At 39.0% G+C, this 26,072-nt stretch overlaps 1 protein-coding gene across 5 annotated transcripts in view; it reads right to left on the bottom strand.

Moving 5' to 3' along the window:
- sfswap (splicing factor SWAP) overlaps window positions 1-26,072 on the bottom strand; it is a 47,509-nt gene that overhangs the window by 1,779 nt on the left and 19,658 nt on the right. For all 5 annotated transcript variants that reach the window (XM_013270829.3, XM_013270828.3, XM_005451337.3 and 2 more), the window contains 8 exons: window positions 22,351-22,411; window positions 21,459-21,562; window positions 21,206-21,335; window positions 18,035-18,231; window positions 11,752-12,176; window positions 10,735-10,866; window positions 9,535-9,675; window positions 7,771-7,843 (listed from right to left, as the gene is read on the bottom strand). In XM_013270829.3, coding sequence (XP_013126283.1) covers window positions 7,771-7,843; window positions 9,535-9,675; window positions 10,735-10,866; window positions 11,752-12,176; window positions 18,035-18,231; window positions 21,206-21,335; window positions 21,459-21,562; window positions 22,351-22,411 — 1,263 coding nt within the window. The remainder of the gene's footprint in view (window positions 1-7,770; window positions 7,844-9,534; window positions 9,676-10,734; window positions 10,867-11,751; window positions 12,177-18,034; window positions 18,232-21,205; window positions 21,336-21,458; window positions 21,563-22,350; window positions 22,412-26,072) is intronic.

Here is a 26,072-nt window from a genome sequence, read left to right on the forward strand (position 1 = left end):
TACACAGACAACAGACACACACAATGCTCACAACACATGACAATGCTCAGAATTATCATCAAGTGGCTGGACATGTGCTCTAAATACAGCTACAAGTGTCCCATCAAGCTAATGTGCAGCTAAATTCTGGAGGTCTTTGCGTGCTGCACTTCAGTCGTCATGTATGAGACTATGTTGCATGACTTCTGGGACCAAAAAAAAAAAAAAAGTTTGCTCATGAGTAAACAATCAATACATTCATCCATTTTCTTAACCACTTATCCAGTTCAGGGTCGCAGAGGGGCTGGAGCCTATCCCAGACACAATCTATACAGTATTAACCTAAACAGTCCCTGCACTGCCCCACATTCTGTAAAGAAAAAAAAAATTAGAAAGATAAAATCTGAGAACAGTTCATCCAAAAACCACCAGGCTGCTCAGCATTAGTGAGACACAGCACTCTGTTCACGTCATTGTAACTCAGCAGTGACATGTTTAAATCTGGTGTGCTAAATTTAACCAGCAGGAGTCGTCTAATTGGAACGCTTTCCTATTACTAAATTAATTAAAGACAGACACCTGAGTTTGAAGTTGAACCTTTCCATAAAGTTCACATTCGACTTTTTGTTTGATGCTGGAGTTTTAGTTGAGCGTGACAGTTAAATTACCAGCTGTACTTATACCTCTGTAATAATGAACAGGGATACCTGTAAGAAAAACAGGTTGTTTTTCTCCACACTGTAGCATTTGTGCATAATTTAAGTCTTTATCATTTTATTATGTTTGCCTCATCTACACTGGAGTAACGGCTGAATGGCAGCTGCTACTCCACAACCCCACCGCATATACACTTTACACCCACAGAGACGATATTTAACGACCTCCCCGTACCCATATAGACGGGGTACAGGGAGGTTGTTGATATATACTGTATATATTGATATATACTGAGGTTTTGACACTTCAGTATATATCAATAAAGATACAGTTTGATGACCACTAGAACAGCTTTGGGGTTTTACACGGGTACCAGCAGAGGAAGAGACCACCCTGACTAACTTCTGATGTACACCCACTCATTTTGTTCTATAAAAAGGCCTGAAGTGGGGAAATAGAAGGAATAGATCGTGCGAGGTGTACACCTTCATCTACTTAAAGAACATGGCCTCTATTTACACTCTTTTGCTGTTGTGTGTGGGATGGAAATCAGATTGTGGCTGCGATTATTATTGACCGGCTTCTTTAGAAAACAATGCGAGACTGTTTGGAAGCAAACAGATATCACTCCTGCACTTCTGTTGTATTTCTGATAAAGCAGCTGATCAAAGTCTGTGCCAGAATCCGGTCATCACATTAAACAAAAGCAAATGGCACACATCACAAGGACAGCTTTATTTTTTAACTGAATTGGGATGTTGGTTTTTTTTCCTCCTTAGGACAAACTATTTTCATTGTACTCTGTCAATTAACCACATTTACCTGTTTAGGATTGAAACCTAATTTTACAAACACTATGCCTGAAAAACTAACATGGAAGCACTATTTATAACTCTTACTGGGGACTTAAGACAACTTTAAAACTATAACCAGTGAGTTAAGTTAGGAAGTTGGATTACAGAAATAAGGGTGTCACATATTTGCTTTTAACACGAACAAGCCGTTAAAAAAAACAAACAAACAAACAAACAAACAAACAAACAAACAAACAATGTAGCAGCCACATGTACTGATATCTAGCCTCTCTGTCATTAGTTCCCAAGAAAATATGCAGTGTTCAAGATACCCACAGTCCTAATTTAAAACACTCCTGGTCCCAGTGCAGTTCACTGTAAAGGTGACAAAGTATCTTTCAAATGTACAGCAACAGGGAAGACAGGAAAGAAGACAGAGGAACACAGACAAACACGAGAGAAATAAGAGCTGGAATGAAGCAAATAGCAACCAGGCACCCTAAGGGAAGCAGAGCCCATTAGGCAGATGAGGATGTGCTGAATTATTCAAGATGTGTTTGTAAAACATCACAGATGGGGTATAAGTAGTTAGCGGTTTTGAATCCGTGTATGTTGCAGCAGCATGTTTCCACGAGCTAGCTTGTGTTGCTATGTTGAGATGAAGGCAGGAGAAGCGACTACGAGATAATGAGAAAGAAACCGAAATAGGACTTTTTTGTTGTTGTTGTTGATGACAGAAGAATCAAGAGATGCTCATTGTGGAACACACACACACACACACACACACACACACACACACACGGCCAGGTGAGCGAGTTAGTTTCACTACAGTTGAAGTTGTACCAGTGCTCATAGAAGAGTTAGTGTGAACACAGAGGCAACACCATCGACCTGCATTACATCGACTCCCAGAAGCTCTAGAAATCGACCACACTGCAGCCTCACTGTAAGATGTTGTCTAGTATGTACAGTATTCAATAAATGTGAGAACACTGCTGTGTTTATTAAATGACTTAAAACTGTGTCGCCTCTTAATTAGTGCATTAGTCACAAGCTGAAAAAGAATGTCTCGCCTTTTAAATGGCTCGGATATCGTGACGTGAACCGCTGGCTTCTGAAGATTGTCTTGAATCCTTGAGATGAACATTTTCATCATCGCAGTCCTTTAAAATCAGATGTGAAACTGCATGCCCATTGGCTCCTAACTAGGCTCATATTTTTATATCGTGTCCAGTTTTACACCTACAGTGAGGTGAAAAAGTACTTTTAGTCACACTAAAATGTTTCAGATCCTCAAACAAATTTTAATATTTGGCAAAAAATTATCTGAGTAAATACAAAATGTAGCTTTAAATGAGGACTTTATTTATCAAAGGGAAAAAAGTAATCTGAACCTACCTGGCCATGTGTAAAAAAGTAATTACCCTCTTTTTAAAGTATGGATTAACTGATTACTCACATTTATGGAAAGCTGAGTTTCCATAAATTTCACTCACCACTGAGTTAATGTCATTCAGTAAGTCTGACATTAACCCAGGACTGATTGATGTCAGACTTACTGAATGATGAAATCACTTAAACAGCACCTGTCAGACAAAGTAAAGCCTAAAAGATCCTAAAAGCAACTCATCACGCCATGATCTAAAGGAACAGCTGGAACTGACATTTATCAGTCTGGAAAAGGTTACAAAGACATTTCTAAGGCTTCAGGACTCCAGCGAACCACCGAGAGAGCCATTATCAACAAATGGAGAAAACCTGGAACAGTGGTGAACCTTCCCAGGAGTGGCCGGCCTACTAAAATTCATTTCCCATCGAGGACTCATCCAGGAGTTCACAAAAGAGCCCAGAACAAAATCTAAAGAATCACAGGCCTCGCTTGTCTCAGTTAAGGTCAGAGTTCACGATTCATAACAAGAAAGAGACTGGGCAAAAATGGCATCCATGGGAGAGTTTCATGGCGAAAAACACTCTGCCGACCAAAAAGAACAGAAAGGACACACGCGCGCACGCGCACACACGCGCACGCGCACACACACACGCTTTGGAGAGTCTGGACCAACTGACATTCTTTGACATGACCTTAACAAGAGGAGCTATTATTTTTTTCACATATTATGGGGTAGGTTTAGGATAAAAAAAACAAAACAACATTATTTAAAACTGAATTTTATATTTTTTGGTTACTTTTGTCAAGTATTAAAATTTGTTTGATGATCTAAAACAAGTGTGACTAATATGCAAAACACAAAAAGCACTGAATGGGCTGCATCTGTCTAAAATCATCACTGATCTAACAGTTCTTCAGGGAGACTATTTTAACATTTGTTTTTCTAATGTATCATCACAGTTGGAGCAATAATCAGGAGGTAGAGAACAAGCCACGGTCCCACTCAGAATCAGAGTGGCTGTTCGCTGCCAAACACACTGAACTACTTGCACATCTTTGAAAATGGACGGACAAGTGCTTTACCCTGGGCACAGGGGTTATCTCTGGAAATTACAGCTTCTGTGGTGGCTCAGACAGCGTGAAGAAAATTGCATAACATCAGCTTCTATGGACAGTGCCCACAAAGAAATACCATTTGCTCTTCAACATAAAGGTGCAAGATTAAACTTTGCTAAAGTACCAGAAAAGAAGCCTGATTGACACTGGGAGCACCTCCTTCAGTCAAATGGGAATATTTTTGATATTTTCCTCTGATGAAATCCAGCAGGCTACACATGAACCTGCCCAAGACTGCCACAGTGAATGCATAGTCACAAGAGTAAAGAATGGAGGTGGAAATAAAGATGAGATGGGCTGCACGGACACAAAAAGTGTTGGAAGAGGACACAGATGTCACCGTGAATGCCTGAGGATATGACAAACTCCTGTCAGATGAGATGACCCCCAGCCTCCAGAAGCACGGCAACAGAGGAATATTCCTGCATGATAACAATCTAAAGCACACAGCAGACACACTGTGACGTGGTTAAGTATGTCACCTAATGTCAATCCAATATACCTTTGGAGGATTTTAAAGAAAGGCAGAGCAACGTAAACCCTGCAGACTGTCTATGAATACTGGCAGAACACTTCTCCAGATCTGGTGCGACATAAAAATCGATGCTAAAGACGATTAAAAAAAGAAAAAAGAAAAGTCAGTGGACAAACAAAGTACAGAAGAAATAAAAGATCCAAGTTTACATGCGAGTAAACGCCCCGCTCAGCTTAGGAGAAACACATTCCCAGTAAGGTGACACAGTTCTGAATAATCAGTCTTTTAGGTGATATTGCACAGGGCTGTACTCCCACGTTTGACACTTTGTTTACCTGCACGCTAGGTTTATTCCGCTCAGTTGGAGGAGAATCCGTGCATCAAAATAATGCATTGCAGAGGCAAGTATAAATTAAATTACTGACATTTAATCAGAAAGGTTTATGCTGATGTAGACTTAAAAATCAAAGCATGTATAGACATTTTTAGGCTTCTCAAAGTTCTCCTAAGGTTTTAAACAGCAGTCAAATACAAGTAGATTAGGAGCAAAACACTTGTGTGCTTTAGGAAAGAGATAAAAGCTACATAATAAATATGAATCTAAATGAGCACAATGTCCAAATGAGGACTGACAGGACTTAACAGTAACTGCTCGTGTTTTTGCACTTTTGTTTTGTGGATTTTACAACAATTTTAAGGAGAATCATTAAACAGACATTAATAAAGACAGTGTTTAAGAATATCGGTGATCTCTGTGGATTATATAACGCTTCGTCTGTCATGTAGAACTGATACGCGTGAATGCACTTATCTGAGGTGCACTTCTGAAAGCAACAAAATAGCGGCTATAAATTGTCTATAGCAATTTAAAAACATGCAGGCGCAAGGAGAGTGGCTGCCGGGGTCAGAATTTATTGGCGAGCCGTGTGTGAGGTTACACTGTGAGTTACGGGTGTGTAGCACTTATTCAGATGCAATTGTTTTTCATTTTTCGCACCCAAATGAGACAAAACTCCAACACAGCCTGCCACTTGCCTACATTAAACAATATGACCCAATATGACCCAGACACACTATAACAATACAGCAATAATTAGGTGACACCAATAAACACGTTGGTTCTCCTTTGGTCTGGAGGTGCCTCTCACTGTTTTGGCAAACTCAAAGGAGAACCTGATGCTACGATGTGCATTTATATTTTGAGGCATTCTGTGCTTCAGCAGTTTGAGGAACAAATACTCGATTGCATAAAACAAGACAGACCTTTTTTAACTCCATTATTTTGAGTTCGTCTTGGAGGAACATGAGCGGTCTGCACAGAGCCGGAAACTGATCTGGCAACACAACGCCATCAGTTTTTGGAAACGCTGAGATGCTCCACAAGCGCTAATTGTACTGTTGTGTTGTTTTGTGTGTGTTCACAGAGTTTTCAGCTATGCAGCCTATTTGTCAGCCACAAAATGAAGGGGTGGACTAACTGGCATTGTCCCGTCTAGAAAATTACAGGATAGCTGCTGTAATCCATGTCAGTGCCACCTTATCAGGCTGCATCAGAAACAATTGTATGCAAATGTTGGATTACTGTTAAATGCATGGCACTGATGTAAGCAGTATGTAAAATTCTCTCACTCCCTCTCTCTCTTACACACACACACACACACACACACACACACAGAGGGTATTTTAACATTTGGTTTAGTCAACTATCAGAAAGTGGCTACATGCAGAGCTCTATGTGCAGTTACTGTAATTTTACAGCTGGAAGTGTCTATGCTGTGCTCATCACTCAACAGGAGACTATGGGTTGCATTAGGGCATGACGAGAGTGGCAACTATCCAATCAAACCTTTTCAGTAAGTTTTCTTTGTGTGTTTTTTTTATTAAACGAGAAAAGCAAAGCCTGACTATTTATTTTTTTTAAGCAATTTGGGGAATGTGACTGACGCAAAACTGAGACAAGGTTCAGCTTTTAAGTTGAAGTGACAACTTCTTAGCAAACACTCGCTTATTTACACATCATGTGTGTCGTTTAGTGCCAAGCAGCTAGTGTATGACGAGTTTTTACAGCTTTAGGCTTAAACCTACGCCTCCCAAAACTGTGGGTTTACTTTTTACACAGCTAAGTAATAAACTAAAACAAGTTAAAATGTGAAAGAAAAAAAAACACACATGGGGTATAAAACCATACTGAATGTTGAAACCTTGCCATTTTCTTAACTTGAACTGACAACTTGCTGAACTTGACCTTGTGTATCTCAGCAGTAGTGGTAATAGTCCTTCTTGTCTGAATTTACAAGTACCACTGGAGAAAACATTTTCAAGACCATGTGCTGCTTCTGCCTCCTTCCTTTGCAGTGAAGTGAAATGCATCTCCCAAAAGACTTCGGCAAGTTTACAGAGGTTTCTGTTTTTGCCTCTCGCTTCATCGGCGCCAACTAATATTCAGTCTCTCTTATCCTAAATTCTTGGCGAAGCTCCCGGGATGAGATGCGCAGGGCCGAAGAGCAATCTGGAGCCAAGATGCACTGCCACGATGAGAAGTGCTGTTTGTTTATTAAAATAAGAGCACAAGTACCCCGAACAGTGGTAAACAAGACCTCAGGAACACGGTTCAACAATGTTATCCAACAAAACACTATTAGAAACCTGCGCCTCCGCCATCAACCGCTCAACCATCAGTCGACTATAAACTTAGCAGACACTTTTAACAAATCAAGGCCATCTACAAATCCGTTCTCACCGCTTTGTTTTGACAAGTGTTACTTCCAAGGTTATGAGAGAAATGTTAAGTTACATTTTCATCCAAATCAAAATGGATGACAAGTCCCAGAGGCAAGCAAAATCATGAAGGTTTAATATCGGTCGTTCCGTGGCAACGAACCAAATTCAATTTGCTGCGGATGATCATTCAATATGGCTGAAAGCAAGTGAACCTGGAGTCCGCAGTTTTCTTAACAACAGTTTCAAACTGTCAAGAAACAAAATCAGACCGGCAGTTTTTCTCCAGGTATGATGCATGAGATTGGATTACACTGCCACTGAATACAGAGTGCAGCTTTATCACATTTGCACCACATATAAATGTAAGACAACAGCCTCCCCATGGTTCAAACAAACAAATATAGCGCACCGACGTGCTGTAAAAACACACAGAAGGTACGGGCAGAAGTGGATAAATATAAAATGAGTTCAAGTCAAAAGCTCTAAAACTAGCTATATTTTGGTGTATGAAAGAGAACAGCACTTTCCATCCTTCCTCTTTGCATGATGGAAACAAAGAACACCACTAAGTACTTTCATTGGATAGGATGTAAAAGTTCACCAGGGGACGTATCTGGGATAAAAGCAAAGAACAATACCTGAGTTATTTTAGACTGAACAGAGGATACTATGGATGAGGACACTGCCTTGTCTTTCTCCAGAGAACCACCCCTGAAAAGAAAACAGAGGAGAAGGACACAAAAGAGTCAAAAAGCATAAAATCAATCATGTAAACAGGAGAGAATATTCAATATTTATGATGTTTCTCTGAAATGCCCAAAGTTCGACAGGCATCGAGAGCTATAGAAAGAAAAGATGGAAGGACGGAAAGAGGTGAGAGAAGAAGCAACGTGCCGTGTAACACTGAAATATCCATCTAGAGCTAAAAGACCAAACACAGACAGAGTATTTAATCATGCAGACAAATTTCAGGCCTCAAGTTCAGCTTCACGGCTCCGTCCGAAGCTTAAATGTCTCTACAGTCCAGCATTTCATAATTCATCAAGAGATTTAAAAAAAAGGAACAAATCATGTCCAAGTTGATTGAACACAACAGGTGAACACAACTGCAGAAAAGACCGCTGCTCATGATAAAAATTTTAGCTTTTCTTCCTCTCACGAAGATGGAAGATTTCAAACGTTTGTGCGTGTGAATGGCACTCAGTACAAAGTACTACCTGCCCCTCCCGCTGTTATTATGGCATCATGATCTAGTTTCCTTTCCCCGGAGAAAGTAAACAGCAAAACCTTTCATGCTTTCACCCACAGTTTAGGAAGAAAGGGCAACAAAAGACAGCCTTCTACTGGAATGACTCTGCTAGGATAATTGTGCCCCACATGAAAAGACAAGCATTTACTAAATCTATGGAAGAAAAAGCTCCTTCGTAACAAAGCGCATGAGACCGCTGATATACTGGTTAAGCAGAGCTTTTAAAAACATTAAATTATGGTGCATGCAATACTTCAGTTTGAACATAAAAGGAACTGTTGTGTTTTTCAATTTTGCAGAAGTAAAAAATATTTACATTGTTTCCTGTTTTCCCAGAAGCCTGTTTTTTAATGACGGCAGATTTTAAAAGTTATGCTGGGTTACACAAACTAAAGACTGAAAAATAAAACTTTTATACACTAAACTACAAAACAAGTGAACATCCACAAATGCACCGACTGGTATCAGCTAGAAGGCATGACGCTTAAAATCTGGAAACTTTGTGAAGGCTTTTGGAAATAAAAGAGGTGGGACTTAAAATATTGTTATTTTGTAATTAACAGGTTCTATTTACCAACAAGCCACAAGTTCATAATAAGTCATTCTCTTTTAGTAAGATATTGAAGTGAACAGAGTGCGCCAGGCCAACATTTAGTCTTCTTGCATTGAAAAGTCAACATGCTGCTAAAGTGGCAGATTACCAACTGCAAGTCTTATCAAGTCTGTGGCCAAGATCATTAATGCGCTTTTGCCCTTGTGACCTATAAGCTGAAAGACCCAAGCTGTGCGCTGTGATATCAGGAGAGCAAACACTGTTCAGCAGAGGGAGTTTAGAAACAGAAACAACAACAACAACAACATAAATAAACATTTCTAAACATTAGTCAGTGTAATAAGAGTGCATCAGCATAACCTCTGTTAGGTTCCTAAATCGGCAGCAGCTGGAGTGTTTGATTATCAGACCTAAAGGAACAATCTATTGTTGCAAATAAGAGAGATTTAAATGCAAGAATACATCTTCTCATTTACTTGAAGCTAAAACAACAACAAAACCCCCCAAAACAAAACCTTTAAGCCTTCAGTAAAGAGACTTTCATTTACATCTACACGCTGGATACAAGCTGGATTATTGACAAGCTTCTGGAGGGGTTACCTTGAGTGAGCCAGGCTGGAGGCGGGGCTCGCTGATGGAGACAAAACTCTGCCGGGTGAAGAGTACGGTGAGAACGAGGAGGCCGCAATTTGCATCTGTCCTGAGGATGACAAGGAGCTCCTCTGCTGTTCAGGAGGAGACCTGACAAAAGCAAGAAGAGCACAGCAGGAGCTAAAAACTAGAAAGTCTCAATCAGATATTAAGACTGCACAATAAACAGTGGTAGTTTGTATCTGCCATCCCTTCTGATGGCAGAGCTTGCACAGTCAAGCAAAAAATATGACAACACAAGCCCCGCATGAAATACTGGTGTCCTCAAAACAAAATGTACAAAGTAAATGTCTTTAATTATAATTTAACTGAGCATAAGAACTGGTGTAATATACACCCTTAACTTCACAGGCCAATTAAACTCTATTTAAGAGGCATTTTGCAGAGTTATTCCCAGTCTCTTACTCTGGTTTGAACAATTCCCTGCAAATTTCTTTCAGTTACAAGATTTTTGAGAATTTTCTTGCTTGTGCTGTTTTTTGTTTATAATATTGTAATATTAGTATTGCCTTGTGGTAACAACCAGTCCATTTTATAAGGCTTCATTCTTTCATCATTATCCTGATGAGAGGTCTGTTTCTGGTTCAGCTCTTTCTCTTGGACGGATGCCTTAAAAAAATCTTTAGAGGCTCTTTGGTATGTCGCAGAATTCCCAGGTGAATCAATGACAGGAGGCTGCCCAGTGCCTGAAGCAGTGAAACGCTAGTGAGCATATTTGTTTTTAAAACTGTACTTTTATTTGTTTGTAACAATGCCTCTTTATCTGTCGGTATCAAGCGATTGTTGCACAATTATAAAGACAAAACTATATTTACTGGGATGAACTCTGCAGTGCATTTACCAAAACTTCCTCATGTCCACCCCTTTTTGGGGAATCAAATTTTCTTCTAGTTACATGAAGTTGGCCTTAATGACACATGGAAAACCTTGAACACTGATAACGGTTCCCCCGCTGCTTTTGTAAAAATAATGAAAACTGAAGAATATCAAGAAATTATGGACTAACCACCCAAGAGTTGCATCATTAGTGCCCCTCTCAGCCTTAAAGGCTGCAAAAATCATTGTTTTTAGTGTGAAAACAAAGCTGCATGTGAGGACCTATGACTCTTGTTCGCAGCACACGTTGAAGACACCTGCTGTTAGATTTACCTGGATCTTGAAAGCCCCCTGGGCAAGTTGGAGCTGCTGCTGGGATAATGGTGTTCCCGCTCTTTCTCCTCGCGTCTCCTTTCTGATGAGTTGCCCCTTCTGTCCTTTCTCCCTGGGGAGTGTGAACGGGATCTGGACAGAGAGCAGAACAAAGAGAATGAAAGACGGGAGAAATCGTTAAATATCAGAAGGCAGAATATGAGAGAGAAGCAAATGTACTGGAAATAAAGAAAAAGAGGAGAAGAGTGAGGCAGAAAAAAAAGGATAAGCCTAATGTAGTTAAAGTGAAAAGGAAAAAAAGGCGACATGACGGCTTTTGCACAACTGAAAATGAAGAAAAGATGGGTTTGAATAAGATTTTTAATTATTTCAGTAAACTTTTGGAAGACCTGAACGTGGCGCAATTTACAGATAAACACTGTTTAAATACTGAGGAACTCTGAACAGGAAAAAAAATCATTATTCAGTTCATTACTTTAATACAAGTTATATAAAAGGACTCACAAAATGGAAATACTACTTTTATTCTTAACTAGGCAGAAAAGCATTAAGTATTTATGAATATTTTAAGAAATTAATAACCTTGTCAGATTTCTTTCCATAAAGGGCATAGCCAAATTTATTTTGTCCCACTGGCTAATATGCAGAACATGCATGCCATTTACAAACACAACATAGCAAGGCTGGAAAATGAAACAACCAGGATAAGATTAAGAATACAGCCTGCTTGTGTGCGTCTCTTCCCTATCACAATATTCTAATAGTTGAACCTCTCAGTTCAGTTACCTTGCTCAAAACAAACAAACAAAAAAACCCCAACCCCACAAATCTGTAGAAAGGCAGCATAAACACAAAGCAAAACATAATGACAAAAAAGAAATAACAGAAGGTATTAAAAGCTTCTTTTCAGTTGCCTGTGGCTGGAGTGACCAGCATCACTGTTTCATTCATTCTGACTTTTTTGTGGTGGATTAAAAAAAATAAAAAAAGACTGACTTTTCAGTGGAAGCGTCTTACCTGGACCTGCGGGATCTCCTGTAGGCACTGGGAAGGGAGTGTTTGCTCTTTGATCTCGATGCTGACCTGGACCTTGACCTCCTCTTGTGTTTTTTCTTCTTTTTGTCTTTGTCCCTCCCTTTGTTCCTATCCTTGTCTCTGTCTCTCTGTCTGTCCCTGTCTCTGTCTCGATCTCTGTTTCGATCTCTGTTTCGATCCCGATCCCTATCCCTATCTCGATCTCGGTCACGATCTCTGTCGCGTTCTGGACCTTTGGAGGAGGTAATATAACAGGAAGATGATGATGACGAGACGGATGGGGGCTCCCTGCTGTGGTGGCTTCCGTGGTTCTCCACAGACAATCTTTGATCCTGAGCATAAACAGGTGGTGCAGGGGATACTTGAGGAGGTGCAGGATCGGCGAAAGCAGAAAAAGCTTCTTGCAGCTAAAGAAAGACAAAATGAGGACAGAGAGCAAACAAACGTCAGTATTATTTTGTTGTTTATTTCCCCCCACATGCACACTACCTTCCTATATCTGATATTGTGGACAATTAACAAGCTTGTCTACTTAAAAAGATGAAGGCAATGGACAACCCTGGCTGGAATGTGTTTACCCCGGGGGTGGGGGAACTCCAGGCCTCGAGGGCCGGTGTCCTGCAGGTTTTAGATGTGTCCTTGATCCAACACAGCTGATTTAAATGACTAAATTACCTCCTCAACATGTCTTGAAGTTCTCCAGAGGCTGGTAATGAACTAATCATTTGATTCAGGTGTGTTGACCCAGGGTGAGATCTAAAACCTGCAGTTCCCCACCCCTTTTCTACCCTAATCAATGTTACATATTACTGAAACTTGCATTTCAAAGTATCCATGAAAAAAAAAACTAACAGAGCTTCCTTTTCTCATCTTAAAACTCAAATCCAAAACAAGTTGGAACACTGTATATACTGTAAATAAAAACAGAATGCAATGATTTATAAAACTAGAATATAGTAAATACATTAAATGTTGAAATGTTGAAGCTAAAAAAAAATACTAGCTCATTGAAATGGATGCCAGAAACATGCGTCAAAAATACTGGTGGCCACCAGTGGCACCCCTCAGCCCTCTAGTAGATGCACCTCTGGTAACCTTTTGAAAATCCTACATGATCTTGTTCTTGGGTTATTGCAAGAGTTTCAGAAAACCTGACCTCTGACCTTTTGGTCAAGGTCACTGGCTTTTTCAAGATTTTTATTAAATGCACCGATAGCATCAATTTCAAAATCTCATGCTGTCTTGCGTGTCCACGAGATGTTGATGATAATATCTCATCAGTCTTACAGGTAAGGGGTAAAACCCTGGGAGGGGAGAAACAGCTGGGGAACACTGTGCAAGTAATTAGGTTAACTGGTGACAGATCAGTAACATAACTGGGTATAAAACGAGCATCTTAGAGAGCCATTGTTTCTCTAAAAGACAGGCAGAGTTTCACCAATCTGCAAAACACATACGTCTACAAATTGTGGAACTATTTCAAAATACATGTTCCTCCTTGTACAATTCTGAAGACTTTGAATATATAACATCAAAAGATTCCTGGAATCAGTATTGGATGCTTGTGATCTTCAGGGCCTCGAGTGGTACTACATTAAAAACAGGCATAATTCTGTTATGGAAATCACTGCATGAACACAGCTCACCGTGACATTCACAAATGCAGGTGAAAGCTATATCGTGAACAGAAGCCACATATAAACATGATCCAAAAACGCCACTCTGGGCTAAAGCTCATTTAAAATGGACTGAGGCAAAGTGGAAAATTGTTGGTCAAATGAATTTAAATGTGAAATTTCTTTTTGGAAAACATGAATGCTCCGTCCTCCAGACTAAAGAGGAGAGGGAGGATCTGGCTTTTTCAATGCAAAGTTCAAAAGCCTGCATCTCTGATGGTAGCTTGCATATCTGGAAAGGTGCCATCAAAGCTCAAAGGTATATACAGGTTTTAGAGCAACATATGCTCCCATTCAGACAACAACTTTTTCAGGGAAGGTGTTGTATATTTCATATCATTTCATATTTACATCTAGATGAGGCCTTTCTCAGCAAGACATTGCTCAACCGCATACTGTATCTATTCCAACAGCATGGCTTCAGAGTAGAAGAGTCTGTGTGCTGAACTGCCTGCAGTCCACACCTTTGACCAGCTGACAGCATTTGTTGTATCACTAAATTTACAATCCCAGAAGTCCTACAATTGTTGAGCAGCTAGCTACTATCAGACAACAATGAGACAATAGTCCTCTCTCAAAAGACCATCAACTGGTCTCTACACAGTGGCCCTGTCCCACCTTTTTTGACACACGTAGCTGCCATCAATTTTAATATACCCTTTTAAAAAACAAGAAAAAGAAAAAGGACATATATTCCTAGAAATATTCAATATATTCTCTATTTTATATGGTAAATAATGATTGCATTTTGTTTTTCTTCACATTTTACACAGTCCCACAAACGTTTTGGAGGTGTGCTTGTATTACACTATATTATGCTATATAGACAGCGGAGCTACCACAGGAAATATAAAGGTGAAATATGTCTAGTCTGTATTCACGTATGCTGGTTAAAAATGCTTAAGATAAATTTGATTAATTGTTTTCTTAATTTTCTAACTTGACTTATTTTCTGCTCTAAGGCCTACAGCTGCACAGTGTCTACAATCACAAAAGGTGAAGAAGAAAAATGTATTTGAGGTTTTTTTTCCCTCTCTCTTTAGAGACGGTACTATAAATAGTCATATGCACACTGAAAGGGACATGGGATCGTAACAAGGCTGGCTCAGGAAAAGCGAAAGTTTCTTACTCTCCTGGGAAATTATTGCTCATATTCTTTCCTTTAAAACAGAAGGAAAACTGTGGTTACACAACACAGTGCAGCCCTCTGGCTACACACTGAGTTACAACTGTCAGCTGCAAAGTGCCTCTAATTACCCCAGTGTGAGTCTGTCTGTTCATTTTAGATTGGTCAGCTGCTGGATTCACACTGAAAAACTGGCTTCAGTCCATCAGCGGATTAAATATGGCAATAGATTTTCCAAGGACAGACTTTATCTAACAGGGTTAGGTCTTAGATTGCTCCTGAGACGGCCAATTTTAAATTTGTGTATATTCCCGGTATTAAAGGGGCATCTGGATGAAAAAGAACATCAAACGGCATCCTTTATGTGGTGAGATATAAAAAAAAAAAAAGATTATGAGTTCTGCAATAAAGCAATCCAAATAAATTTTTCCAACTTCAGCTTAATATCAACAGAGCTGTCTGATGGATCTAATTCACTCACCGTCACCCATCTGCTAAAATTTGTAAGAAAAGAGAGAGAGAAAGGGACAAAGAGAAATATGGGGTGAGAGATGATGATGATGATGAAACAACATGAGAGAAGAAGCCAAAAAAATAGAAAGAAAATGTGCTCATGACAGAAGAAAATAAGTGTCTTAAAACAGACAGAAGCAGAGAAATGGAGGATATTTATTACACTGCAGTTTTTACACCCAATCTGGTGTCTAGCTTGAGGGAAAGATAATGAAATGATAGGAAGAAACGATGGTTTCAAATTAGGATTGGCATATGGGAGGCTTATCCCAACACCAGGCACACGAAACGTCTGCCCTCTCACACCTGTTCTAGCAAGATATAGAAGTTCAGACAGTAAGAGGTGCGGGAAAGAAAAGTACTGTCCTGGGAGCATAAAGGAACAGAAGCAAAGGGAAACTACATTTTCCAAGTCTTCGAGATTTCTCGTATACTAAAAACGACCTGGTATATAATATTAAAGAAAGCATTTATCACGTGAACCATGTGACCAACAGTGAAGAGCTCTCACACAGAGAATGGTCGTTAATTAAGCTGTCAGTTACAGAGCAAGCGTTATCTGCTACTGTTGGCAGCCAGTTAGAGGACCGAAAACAATATCACTGCTTCATCATTGCCCTCCATTTCACTCCTCTTACCAACAGAACCAAAAGGTGCCATCTGAGCCCTGACATGTTCGAATGAAGCTGTAAGAGCAGCTGAATTAAACACACCTATGTTTGACAAAAAGACCAAATCAGCTGAACAGATAAATGACACAAGCAAAGCCAGACTGAATCTGCACAAATCTTTGAGTATATCAATCTGCAGGAAACACAAAGCTACATATCCACCACCGTCACCAGACCTCGATGAGCCAAAATGTAATAAGAAATGGCTAAAACGGCAGCAAATCAGAACACTGAAAGTGTCACTTGGAAAAGGATAAATTGCCTGGGCCTAAAACGCTTAGCCAGCGGGTTCTGTTTACTCTTGTCAGTTTACACTATCCACTACACTGCAGCAGAATAATCAACATGATGGGTACTATGGGAAACATGGAGCGCTTACATCAACAGCTCCAAGTCAGCTCATTTTGCATCGCATCAGCAATCACATCTGTCCTCAAAGCTACTAAGAGTTCCACCAAATTGTACTAGTGGATGATCCTTCTTTGTGACCCTCCAAATTACTGCCATTAGGATATTCACAACAATTCGTGTTAATCACATTAATCCCTTTCGATTTCCATACACTTGCAACAAATTCAGGTAAAATTTGTTCTTCAAAGTGACTCTCCAAATTAATAAATTGGCGAACATGTCTTACTTAAAGGGGGTTAATCTGCAAAAAGCTTTAATAGAAACTGAAAAACCTATCCACTCGAACAATTACACTGCACTACTGTCTGCCTTGAGGATGTGTGACTTTTTACCATGTCCTATTCAATGTGTACCTCATACCAGTGTTAAGTAGATTTTACTACTTTTTCCCACCACTGAAACAAAATACTTTGAAGACCGAATACACACAAAATTCAAACTTTTCTTTTTAAATATTCAACTAGTACACAGCAAATTTACAGTAGGCTATTGGCCTGACTCTTGCCTTAGGATATTTACACTCTGATAGCCACTGCAGAAGACTGAGAACATCTGGTAAAGAAAGAAAGAGCTGGCACAGTAGTGACAGCAGCCTGTCCGCTGCCACCTGGTCTAACAGGCAATATTCCAGTTCACCACAAATCAGTTGGGCTAACATGAGGAGCTGACATGCAACATCCATCACACAGACAGGCAATCTACACATCAAATGACCACTATCAGAGACTTATTTACACTATAAAGTATTGCTGCCTTTTTGTGACAGACAAAAGGCTTTAAAAATTTGCATTATTGCAACACCTTCGTAGTACTTTACAAAGGAGAATTTTAAAACAGAATCTCCGTACCCTACATGAGGTACAGAGATTTGAGAAATAGAACAAAGGAGTGAAGAAAAGAAGTTTTCTATAATTCAGTTTGTATCTTTAGAGTGACGCTGTGATTTGCTGATAGGCTCTGCACCTCTCCATTGGAGTCTATAAACATTTTAGGCAATCTACAATACAGCTGCATTAAGAAATTTACATACATTCATCAGGCATGTATGCCAGCCTAATTTTGGGCTTTTACTTATTTTTTTAACAGTTTTTTTTTATATTTGGCTAAATGTCCCTTAGCAAGTTCTTGACCAGACCCTTTTGTTAGCCATGAACAAGGTTCTGGCTACATATTTAATTATTCATCTTGACATAAATGCTAGAGTTTATTGAAATGTGTTGGTTTCCTGGCGGGGACCCAGCTTTTAAGCTCAATCCACACATTTTCAATAGGGTTGAGGTTGTGGATTTGGGAAGGACATTCCAGTAGCTTAATGAAGGCCTGCTTTATCCAGTCCAAAATCAGTTCTGATGTATATTTGGGATCATTGTTATGGTGGAACACCTGATATTGGTTCTAAGTTTTTACCATTTATCTGTGAAGTTGACAAATGTGGAGGTAGTCATCTCTCTTCACTATTCCATCCACTTTGTGTAATGTATCAATACCACTGACAGCAAAACAGCCCCAGAGAATGATGCTACCACCACCATTCTTGAGAGCTGGTACAGTGTTCTTGGGTTTGAAAGGCTCGCTGAGGAGAAATTCAATTTCACCACAGTCATTTATATAGTTATACCAAGGACTTTAGAACAAAATCCAAAGAAAGTAGTATTTTCTACAAAATATGCATGCAAATATGTGGTGACTACATATGGTGGGTATGTGCCTGAGAAAAACAGCCCCACTCTATTTATGCCATTTTAGTTTTGGAGTTAATGTAGTCATGTGTAATATGAATAACGATTCATATTACACATACTATTATTTGTTAAAAATAGAAACAGACAACGAAAAACACTATGCAACCTTTGCAACCATTCACCTACCTCAAGTTGTGCACATGCATCTAGCTCAGCTCTCTTTGCCTCAGGTTCTCCAGCAAATGGGCTGCGGAGAGTCTGTAGGAAGAGTGCCGCCTTCCTCTTCCTCTCTGCCTGTAGCTGTTTCTCCTTAGACTCCTTAGATGCCTGGGCCAGCTTCTCCCTGGCTGCCGCCGCTAGACGATCCTCCAGTTTCTGCTTAGCTAAGTGACGAGAGATGAGAGGGTAAACACAGGAGACATGGTTGGATTGCAGGCATTGTCCCTTTTTTGTTTTTCTCACTGCCAGATATGCAGCTACTAAATGGCGGGAACAAAGGATTGACTTGCTCTGAGAGAAAAGTGAGAGAAAAGGAGAGCTTGTTCTGGTCACAAGTAAATTCCCCGTGGAAATAAAAGAATTAAAAAGAAGAGAGAGCAGAGGGACACGGAATGAAACATGAAGAGATAAACAGTGCGGGGAAAAATTCACATTTGTGAAGCGAAAAACAAGCAAAGACTATAAGAGTACATTTCTGCCCTTATTGTCACATCTAACTAAGGTAATGTCTGGCATTTTTCTGACTTTCCAAGTGCTGAAGACTGACAAAGTTTCTACTCTAAAAGATAAGGCCCGACTAAATCCCCGATGATGCATAATTTCATGCAATTCAAGGTTTGTACAGAGTAGGAGGGAACGTGGGTGGAGAAGAGAAGACAGGCATCTAACTGACAATGGGAGTGGAAAAAAATGCATGGTTTGAGAGATGAGGAAAGGAGATGAAGTGACAGAGATGGGTAGGGGATACATAGGTAAGAAGAGCACAGCGAATGTAATGGGGCACAGGGAGCAACGGCATGAGCGAGCAAAAAAAAAATAGGGAAGACAAGACAGTATAAAAGCAAATGCTTGCGGAAAACAAGTTGTATAAGTTATGCAACCGCTGGGTCTACTGTTATCTCTTTGGGGTTAAAAATAGGCTGGCTGCTAAGGCAAATCATATTTGAGTACAATGAACAACAGCCAAGTGGAGCAGAATCGGTACCCTAGACACTGACATAGTCCTGCCTAGCCTCAATCTGACTCCTGTATTTATAGACACATTTGACTAATGTAATAGAACAATAAAACTAAATCAAACTCCTTACTTCCATTTACTTCCACTTCATCATTTGGGGATATGTCAAGTCATTATTTCAGTCATGTATCAGGTAAACCTCAAACATGATCTACCTTTAACTGTTTTTCTCGGTTTAACGCTACAATACTTAAAATATTTAATCAATATGCTTAAATTATGACATGAAGCCTTGTGACTGTTAAAATAAAAGTTTATTAAAGCCTTTGACTTCTTGCAAAGAGCCAGAAGCCCAAAAAGTGAGGCAGCAGGCATTTCCTGAATTCTCCTAGCTGGAGGCTTCAGGTCGTCTTTTATTTCCTCCAACAAATTAAGAAATGTCTCGGCAATCGATATGTTCTGCCAAACACCTTCCTCGGGCATTTCAAATAAAGTACCTCAAGTGGAGAAAAATTCTCTTTCTTCTACCACACACGCTCTTGTTCGTCACAGAGCCCGTTCTTAGCAGCAACTACTGCATTCATATCAAGCACAAAATGGGTTACGCCACATTTTTGAGTGTTGGGGTGCACTCACCATCTTTAGTCAATACCAATTCCATGTCAATGAAATGAAATAATGAAATGAAAATTGTGTTTGTACAAAGACTAAAATCACACACATTTAGTCGAAAATGATGGCAGTCTGAACAATTTATGCAGTTCTCCCTAAAAACCGCACATGATGGCGCTCTTCCAGGCCATCAACACAGATTAGTGTTTTGCAGCCTGCCACCGTTTCTCCTATCTGATCAAGTTAGGCCTGCTGACTGACAGCCACTTTGCCATACAGCAAAGCCAATTCAGTCAGCTTTTTATTAGGGTCTTCCAGTCTTTCTCTTTTGGTCTGTGAGATCCAGGAGAGGCCATTACACTCCAAGAGTGTTCCACTGAACCTAAACGGCACCCGTCAACTATCTTGATGCTGAAAAGTTACACATTTGTCTTTGATTGTCTGTCTGTCTATCGTCGGAGTTTCAGGCTCCGTTCTGCAGCTAAGAGATTATTACTCTTGCTCTCTATCATCAGATATCAATGGGGCATTCTTACAGACCTAAGATGTCTGTTGGGCATGAACTGACAAAAAGGCCGGCATGTCAATCACGTCTCTCTGACAAGCATGGGGACAGACGTTTAATAACACAGGTGTAAGTCATCAGGGAAGGTGTCCAGTTTTGCTGAAGCTAGGCACCAATTGCAGGTTTCTAAGGTTGTCAAATTATAACAAGATTTTTAAAAAAAAAGTACATCTGTTTTCAGATTCCAAGAAAATCAATTCATAAATACATAAATAAACGATACAGCTTTAAAATAAATAATCGAGTGGATAAAAAGTTTTTGAATAAGTGACTAACCCTGAAAACTTATTGGGCAAATTCTTTTCTTTTGATTTTTAAAATCTTTCAATCGCTTGTGAAGGACATTCTGTAAAAACTATTACAGCACTATGGTCAAAGCCCTGATCAGAGCACACAGTGTAAACTTCTTGGAGAACAAAGGGGGACTTTTCTATGTATGCATTAGGATGCAGTATTTCTATATTTTAGGCAACATATTTTCTGTTGGAAGACTTTGCTGAGCCAGCATGATGACATTCTATATCTATAATTCCATTATGCCATTGGGGGAGATGTATATCATGCACTTTACTATACTATATAGCTAGATTCTTACCTTAGGGTACACCCTGTTAAGGGAATTTATAATTTAGACTTTTGTGGATTTATGCATCTTCTCACTTCTTGTTTTAAAATTTATTTTCTGCCAACCCTCCCAGAAAGCCAGAAGGTGTGAGAGAAATCACTTGGAAGCTGAGCTCATTTACTGAAACAAAAACCTCACTTTTAGCAGACCTGCATTAAATCGCCATTGAGCTGGGGAAATCATCCCGTTTTTCCAATATCCTATCTAATGTACAGGCAGTGGGGCAGTTTGAGAGCACAAGAATATTTTATGACTTGTCCAAAATTATTCTCCAAATAAAGCTTTCTGTTGCAGACCTGGCTAAAATTAGCATTTAAAGAGCTACAGAGCCTTCATACTGTCACTGCATCATCATTTTTTTTTTTGTAAGACCTTTACCTTGCTTTGCTTCTAACTCCTCCAAACTGAGGGTGGGTTTCTTCTCTTCTGGTACGCTGACTGGAGGAGGCTCCTTATCAATCATCTCAGCTCCACCCATCACAGCTTCCAGCCCCTCCTCTTCCAACAACTTCAAGCAAACACGTCAGAATTTAGTCTTAAAATGGTACTAAAACAACAATGAGTTTTAAATGTGCAAAAACTACCCCAAGATCTGAAGTGAGTGCAACAAACAGACAAAGCTGAGCTAGACCTTGTCCTCATCCGAGTCATCGTCCAATCGAACTCTGTTCTTCTCCAGTGGCAGCATGTCATTTTCCTTTGCCTTGATGGCAAAAGAGATGGGCGCAAAAGAGGCTGTAATGGCACAAAGACACAAGTTAAAATTATTTGAGAAAAGACCAAAAAAGATTCAGGTGAGTTGATATTGGAAAATAAACGTTGCAACTGGATTTTTTCTTGACAAATCCAAGTTAAAAAGAAAAGCGAAGTATGGAAAACATTCAGAAGAGACCAGACTTTTGAAAAATAAGGGACGGACAATAAGAACAAAGAAAGACAGATGAACATGAGAAAGACTGACATGCACAATGAAAGGTAGCATTTTATAAATATAAATATGTGTCTCCTGGAGATGAAAGAGATCTATTGTTTCCCATTCCCCCACATAACCTTAATATAAGATCCTGATTCTTATTGTGAAGGGCTGGATGGTTTACTTGTGCAACTAATCCAACTAGTTATTAGTTTTCCCTCGCGTGCACCCTGATATACTGCGTCTGAGGAGTCTCTGAATGCGTTAATTTGAATATGCGTGCATGTTTACGGCTCCCGCCAGCGTAGTGGTAAGCAGACTCTTTCATCTTTGCATAGCCATTTCCGGCCTGATATTACCAAATGAAATTGCCCGCATAAATACCAACAGACTCACAGGCGGCTATGCAGAGACAACAGTATATGACACATACAATCATCCACATGCACACCAGAGCAAATATACTCATATTTCCCCAAAGGCTTTGCATCCCATTCACTGAAGTAATAAACTAAAAAAGGGGGGAAAAAAACCCAAAACAAAAAACAAAAAGTGCAAGCAGCCCTGCGATCTGAGAATGAGTTTATTTTTGCATGAGTTTGTGTCCTACCTTTTGTCAGCTTGGACTCCTTGTCTGACTGAAGCTTATTAGAATCCTCTACTTCTTCGCTCTAGATGATGAAGCACGAGAGAATAAGGAGAGAAAATGAGAAAAGGATCAGCCTGCTTTTCTTTAAAATGTTAAAAGCTAAGCCATAAACATTTTCCAGAGGCTTCACAAATTCTGTACATCTAAACCTTGTTGCATTTTTCAGCAATGAATCCACGTTATGGGTAAACCAGTAGAACAAGAGACAGATGGTTTTGTAAATGATATTTCTTGGGAACTTGCATGCCTTAATTTTTATAAAATGTACTGTAGATTTGATATAAAGCAGCACAATGCAAAAAAAAGAAATGTTGGAGCTGGGAAAGTTTTTCAAAGATACACTGTCTATCCACTGTCGGTACAAGTAAACAATATTTAATTGGCTGGGTGGTTGAAAGAACCAACCTTTAGTGTTAGTGTATGTTATAGTCAAGGTATAAATTCAATGATGCATGGATCACTGAATGAGTCACTCCTTTGGTTTCCAATGAAACAATAACTCTTGTATATAATTATTGTAATTATCCATCTGCAGGGATTTTCACAGTCTGATAATTTTTTTTTCAGGGTATTACAACTTAAAACCAACTTGACAAGTCTGAACTTAAAAAATGGCAACAAAGTAAATTGCCTAAAAATACTATTGAAACTTGGCTCTTTTTGAAGTTGTCTGTTATGTGTAGACAGAAAACTCGTTAATCCTTTGAGTTAGGTGCCTTTTTTAATGCTTGAATGCTTCATAGGTCAGCGTTAAGTGGCTTAACAAACCAAAAACAACATTCCTTTGAAAATGGTCGGGTAGCCAGTGCATGAAGAAAAGCTTTCAAAGACAGCCTGCAGAACTATTGCTCAAGACCACATTAAACAATTATAAGAACGTCTGATTTCGTGGAAGCAAAATATAAAGGAATGAGAGGTAGCTCAAGGATACCACTGACAATAGCTTGGGAATGTGATGAGATGTCAACTTTTATTTCCCACTGAGCAAGTAAGAAGAAGGAAATCATTAACTTGTGTGTAGCAGTAGTCCCCTAAGATAAATGAGAGTTTGTTCCTGCACTCATGTCAACATCAGCACCTCTTGTATCTAACTGGAGAACACAGCACTTACTGGAAAATCATTGGTCTTTGAATATGGTTTGAGAGAGAAAGACACTGTTGACTCATATTCCTCAAATACTTTTGTTAGGAAAAAATTATAGTAAGAAATCAGATAAATTAGATAGCAGCACAAAGCCTGTGATTTAACAAAGAATTCACTTTTAATTATTTTAGTTTATTTCATTAGATAAATAGTAATTTAATTTCCTTGATTTTTCTATCAACTTCCGAAGCTGTATTCATCACAGCATCACCTTCTGTACTGCAAACTGTAACGAACATTTTCTTTTTGTTTTACAGTAGGAAAAAAATTAAAAACAGATTTTTGAATATTAACTGATACACCTTAAGTAGTTAGGCATTTCATTAAGCACTCATTTCTCTGAATGAGAACTGTTTATAACTCAAGATCAATTAATATCATTTTTACAAGTTTAATTTCACTTCTCGTTCTCCGTTTTCACTCCCGTGTACTTAATTAGAATAGAAATTACACCCTTACGTTGCCTTCCAAAATTCCTGTTTGGTCTGTTACTCCTTAAATCAACAGAGTATCTTCACAAAGCCTTTTTAACAGGCTTGTGTGCACAGACCAGATAAACAGAAACCCTCTGTAGTAATACCTGTGGACCAAGTGCTCTTAGCTGCTATCCCAAATTTAAACTACTGATGGGATGAGATGGAAAATTGATGATGAAGCCAATGCCACAGGAGGGAAAACCCTCATGAGAAACATTTTATCATGTTTGAAGAATGCTTCAAAGGCAACTATCTACTATTCAGCTGTAATTGAACAGTGCTTTCAACAGTCAAAGCACTGTGAAACGCCCAGAGAATAAAACTTAAGGAAAAAAAAAACAACTTTCAAGTCAAAGCTTACAGGAGAAGCACACTGAAACATTCTGGAATAACCTCAACTGTAAAATGCAGGAATTTGATTGCTCTCACAATTACACCTTTCACTTAGCTTTTACAGTCCTTAAGTAAACGTATCCGCAGGTAACTCTTGAACACAGAACAGTTAAAAGGGTAATAATCCCTCCTTTTCTGGTGCAGCGCTCCAAACTTGGGCTACTCAAGGAAATTGGTTGGATTTCGTAGAGCTTTATAGCAACACATTTTAATATTTTCCCACAGCCTACAATTGACCCTTTGCCAAATGAAATAGATTGAGATCCCTGCTTTCATTCATTTCTCTGATTTGTTCCAAAAGACACTTTAGCCCCTACTGACATTAAACTGTCAACTCAATATAAAAGTAAATTGGAAAACAGACACAGCTATTGTGACATTTTGTTTTTGAAAATTAAATCAACTTAATCTCACTGAAAATTTGTCACATTATAGTTTTCTAGCAAATACAGAACATTGTACTTGAGGCGCAAAATTGATTTAATCATGGTTAATATAAATCAGAGGGGATGAAAACAGCTGTGCTGTAGACCTTACACGTGTATGTGTCAAGTGCTATGCGTAAATTCAACCTGTCAGCTTGTATCCCTGATATAATATCCTTACAAACCTGACTTCAGTTTCTTTTTATTTCAAAAAAATAAATAATCTGTTCAAGGTGCGAATTCTAATCCCAGTTAGACTGTCACTAGACACTCCAATGTTTTATTATGTATTTATTTTTTAAAATTATAAGATGCTTCCATAACTGATGCAAAAATGAAAGCATCCATTCAAATATCGAAAGCTTGGGCTTTCAGAAGGTGTCACAGTCAACCTAGAATATCGACATAAAAGTGTGAGAAAAGATGGACTATTTACAAAAATACTCCTTTTAATATAATTTCATTTATACACTAATAAAGTGAAGAAAATTTCAAATATTAAACATTTTATTGATACTATATGAAGCAACATTAACTTTTTTCATCAAGTATGAAACTACAAATAATAGCACTGACTGAGAGCAGCAAACTGCATCCCATTAGCCAGCAAAAAATAAACACAAGACAGATTTTCTGATAGAAAAAGCCAAGCACTGCTTGTTGAAACAGCCTGTGCTGTGTCATAATGGACCACACTTCTTTGCACTCTGACAAGCTAATAAATTTGATTTGACATAAAACAAATCGCTCCTTACAAAATTCACTTACTTCTTACCATTTTCTTTCTAGCTCTGACATAAAGCCAATATATAGTATATGAAATATGCTTATGTATTCATACGTATGAAGGATCTCTCCATCCATCCATCTATTTCACTGCTGACATCACAGAGGCATCTCCCGCGAGCAAAAAAAAAAAGGGCTGGTAGCGATCTGACTTACAAACCGATGAGAGAACACCAATGCTCAGCTTGGAAACTCGAAACGCTCCCAAGCTGAGGGACACTGAGCATGTTAAGCAATTTCTTAGTAACTCATCTTAATATTTTATTTTTTGATCGCTGTAAAATACCAGATGAACTCAAAGTGAATCAAATTTCTAAAACATGGGAGACATTTCTGGTAACAGGTGGGGTTATCTCAGCGGCAAAACATTGAGCTTTAGAAATGTTGAAGGTACAGACTGAAAGACAAGTTAAGCTGCTGAGCTAGTGTATTACTTTGCTTCTCAGTAGGATGGCTGGA

This window comes from Oreochromis niloticus, linkage group LG7, assembly GCF_001858045.2.
Source record: "Oreochromis niloticus isolate F11D_XX linkage group LG7, O_niloticus_UMD_NMBU, whole genome shotgun sequence".
Lineage (NCBI taxonomy): Eukaryota > Metazoa > Chordata > Actinopteri > Cichliformes > Cichlidae > Oreochromis > Oreochromis niloticus.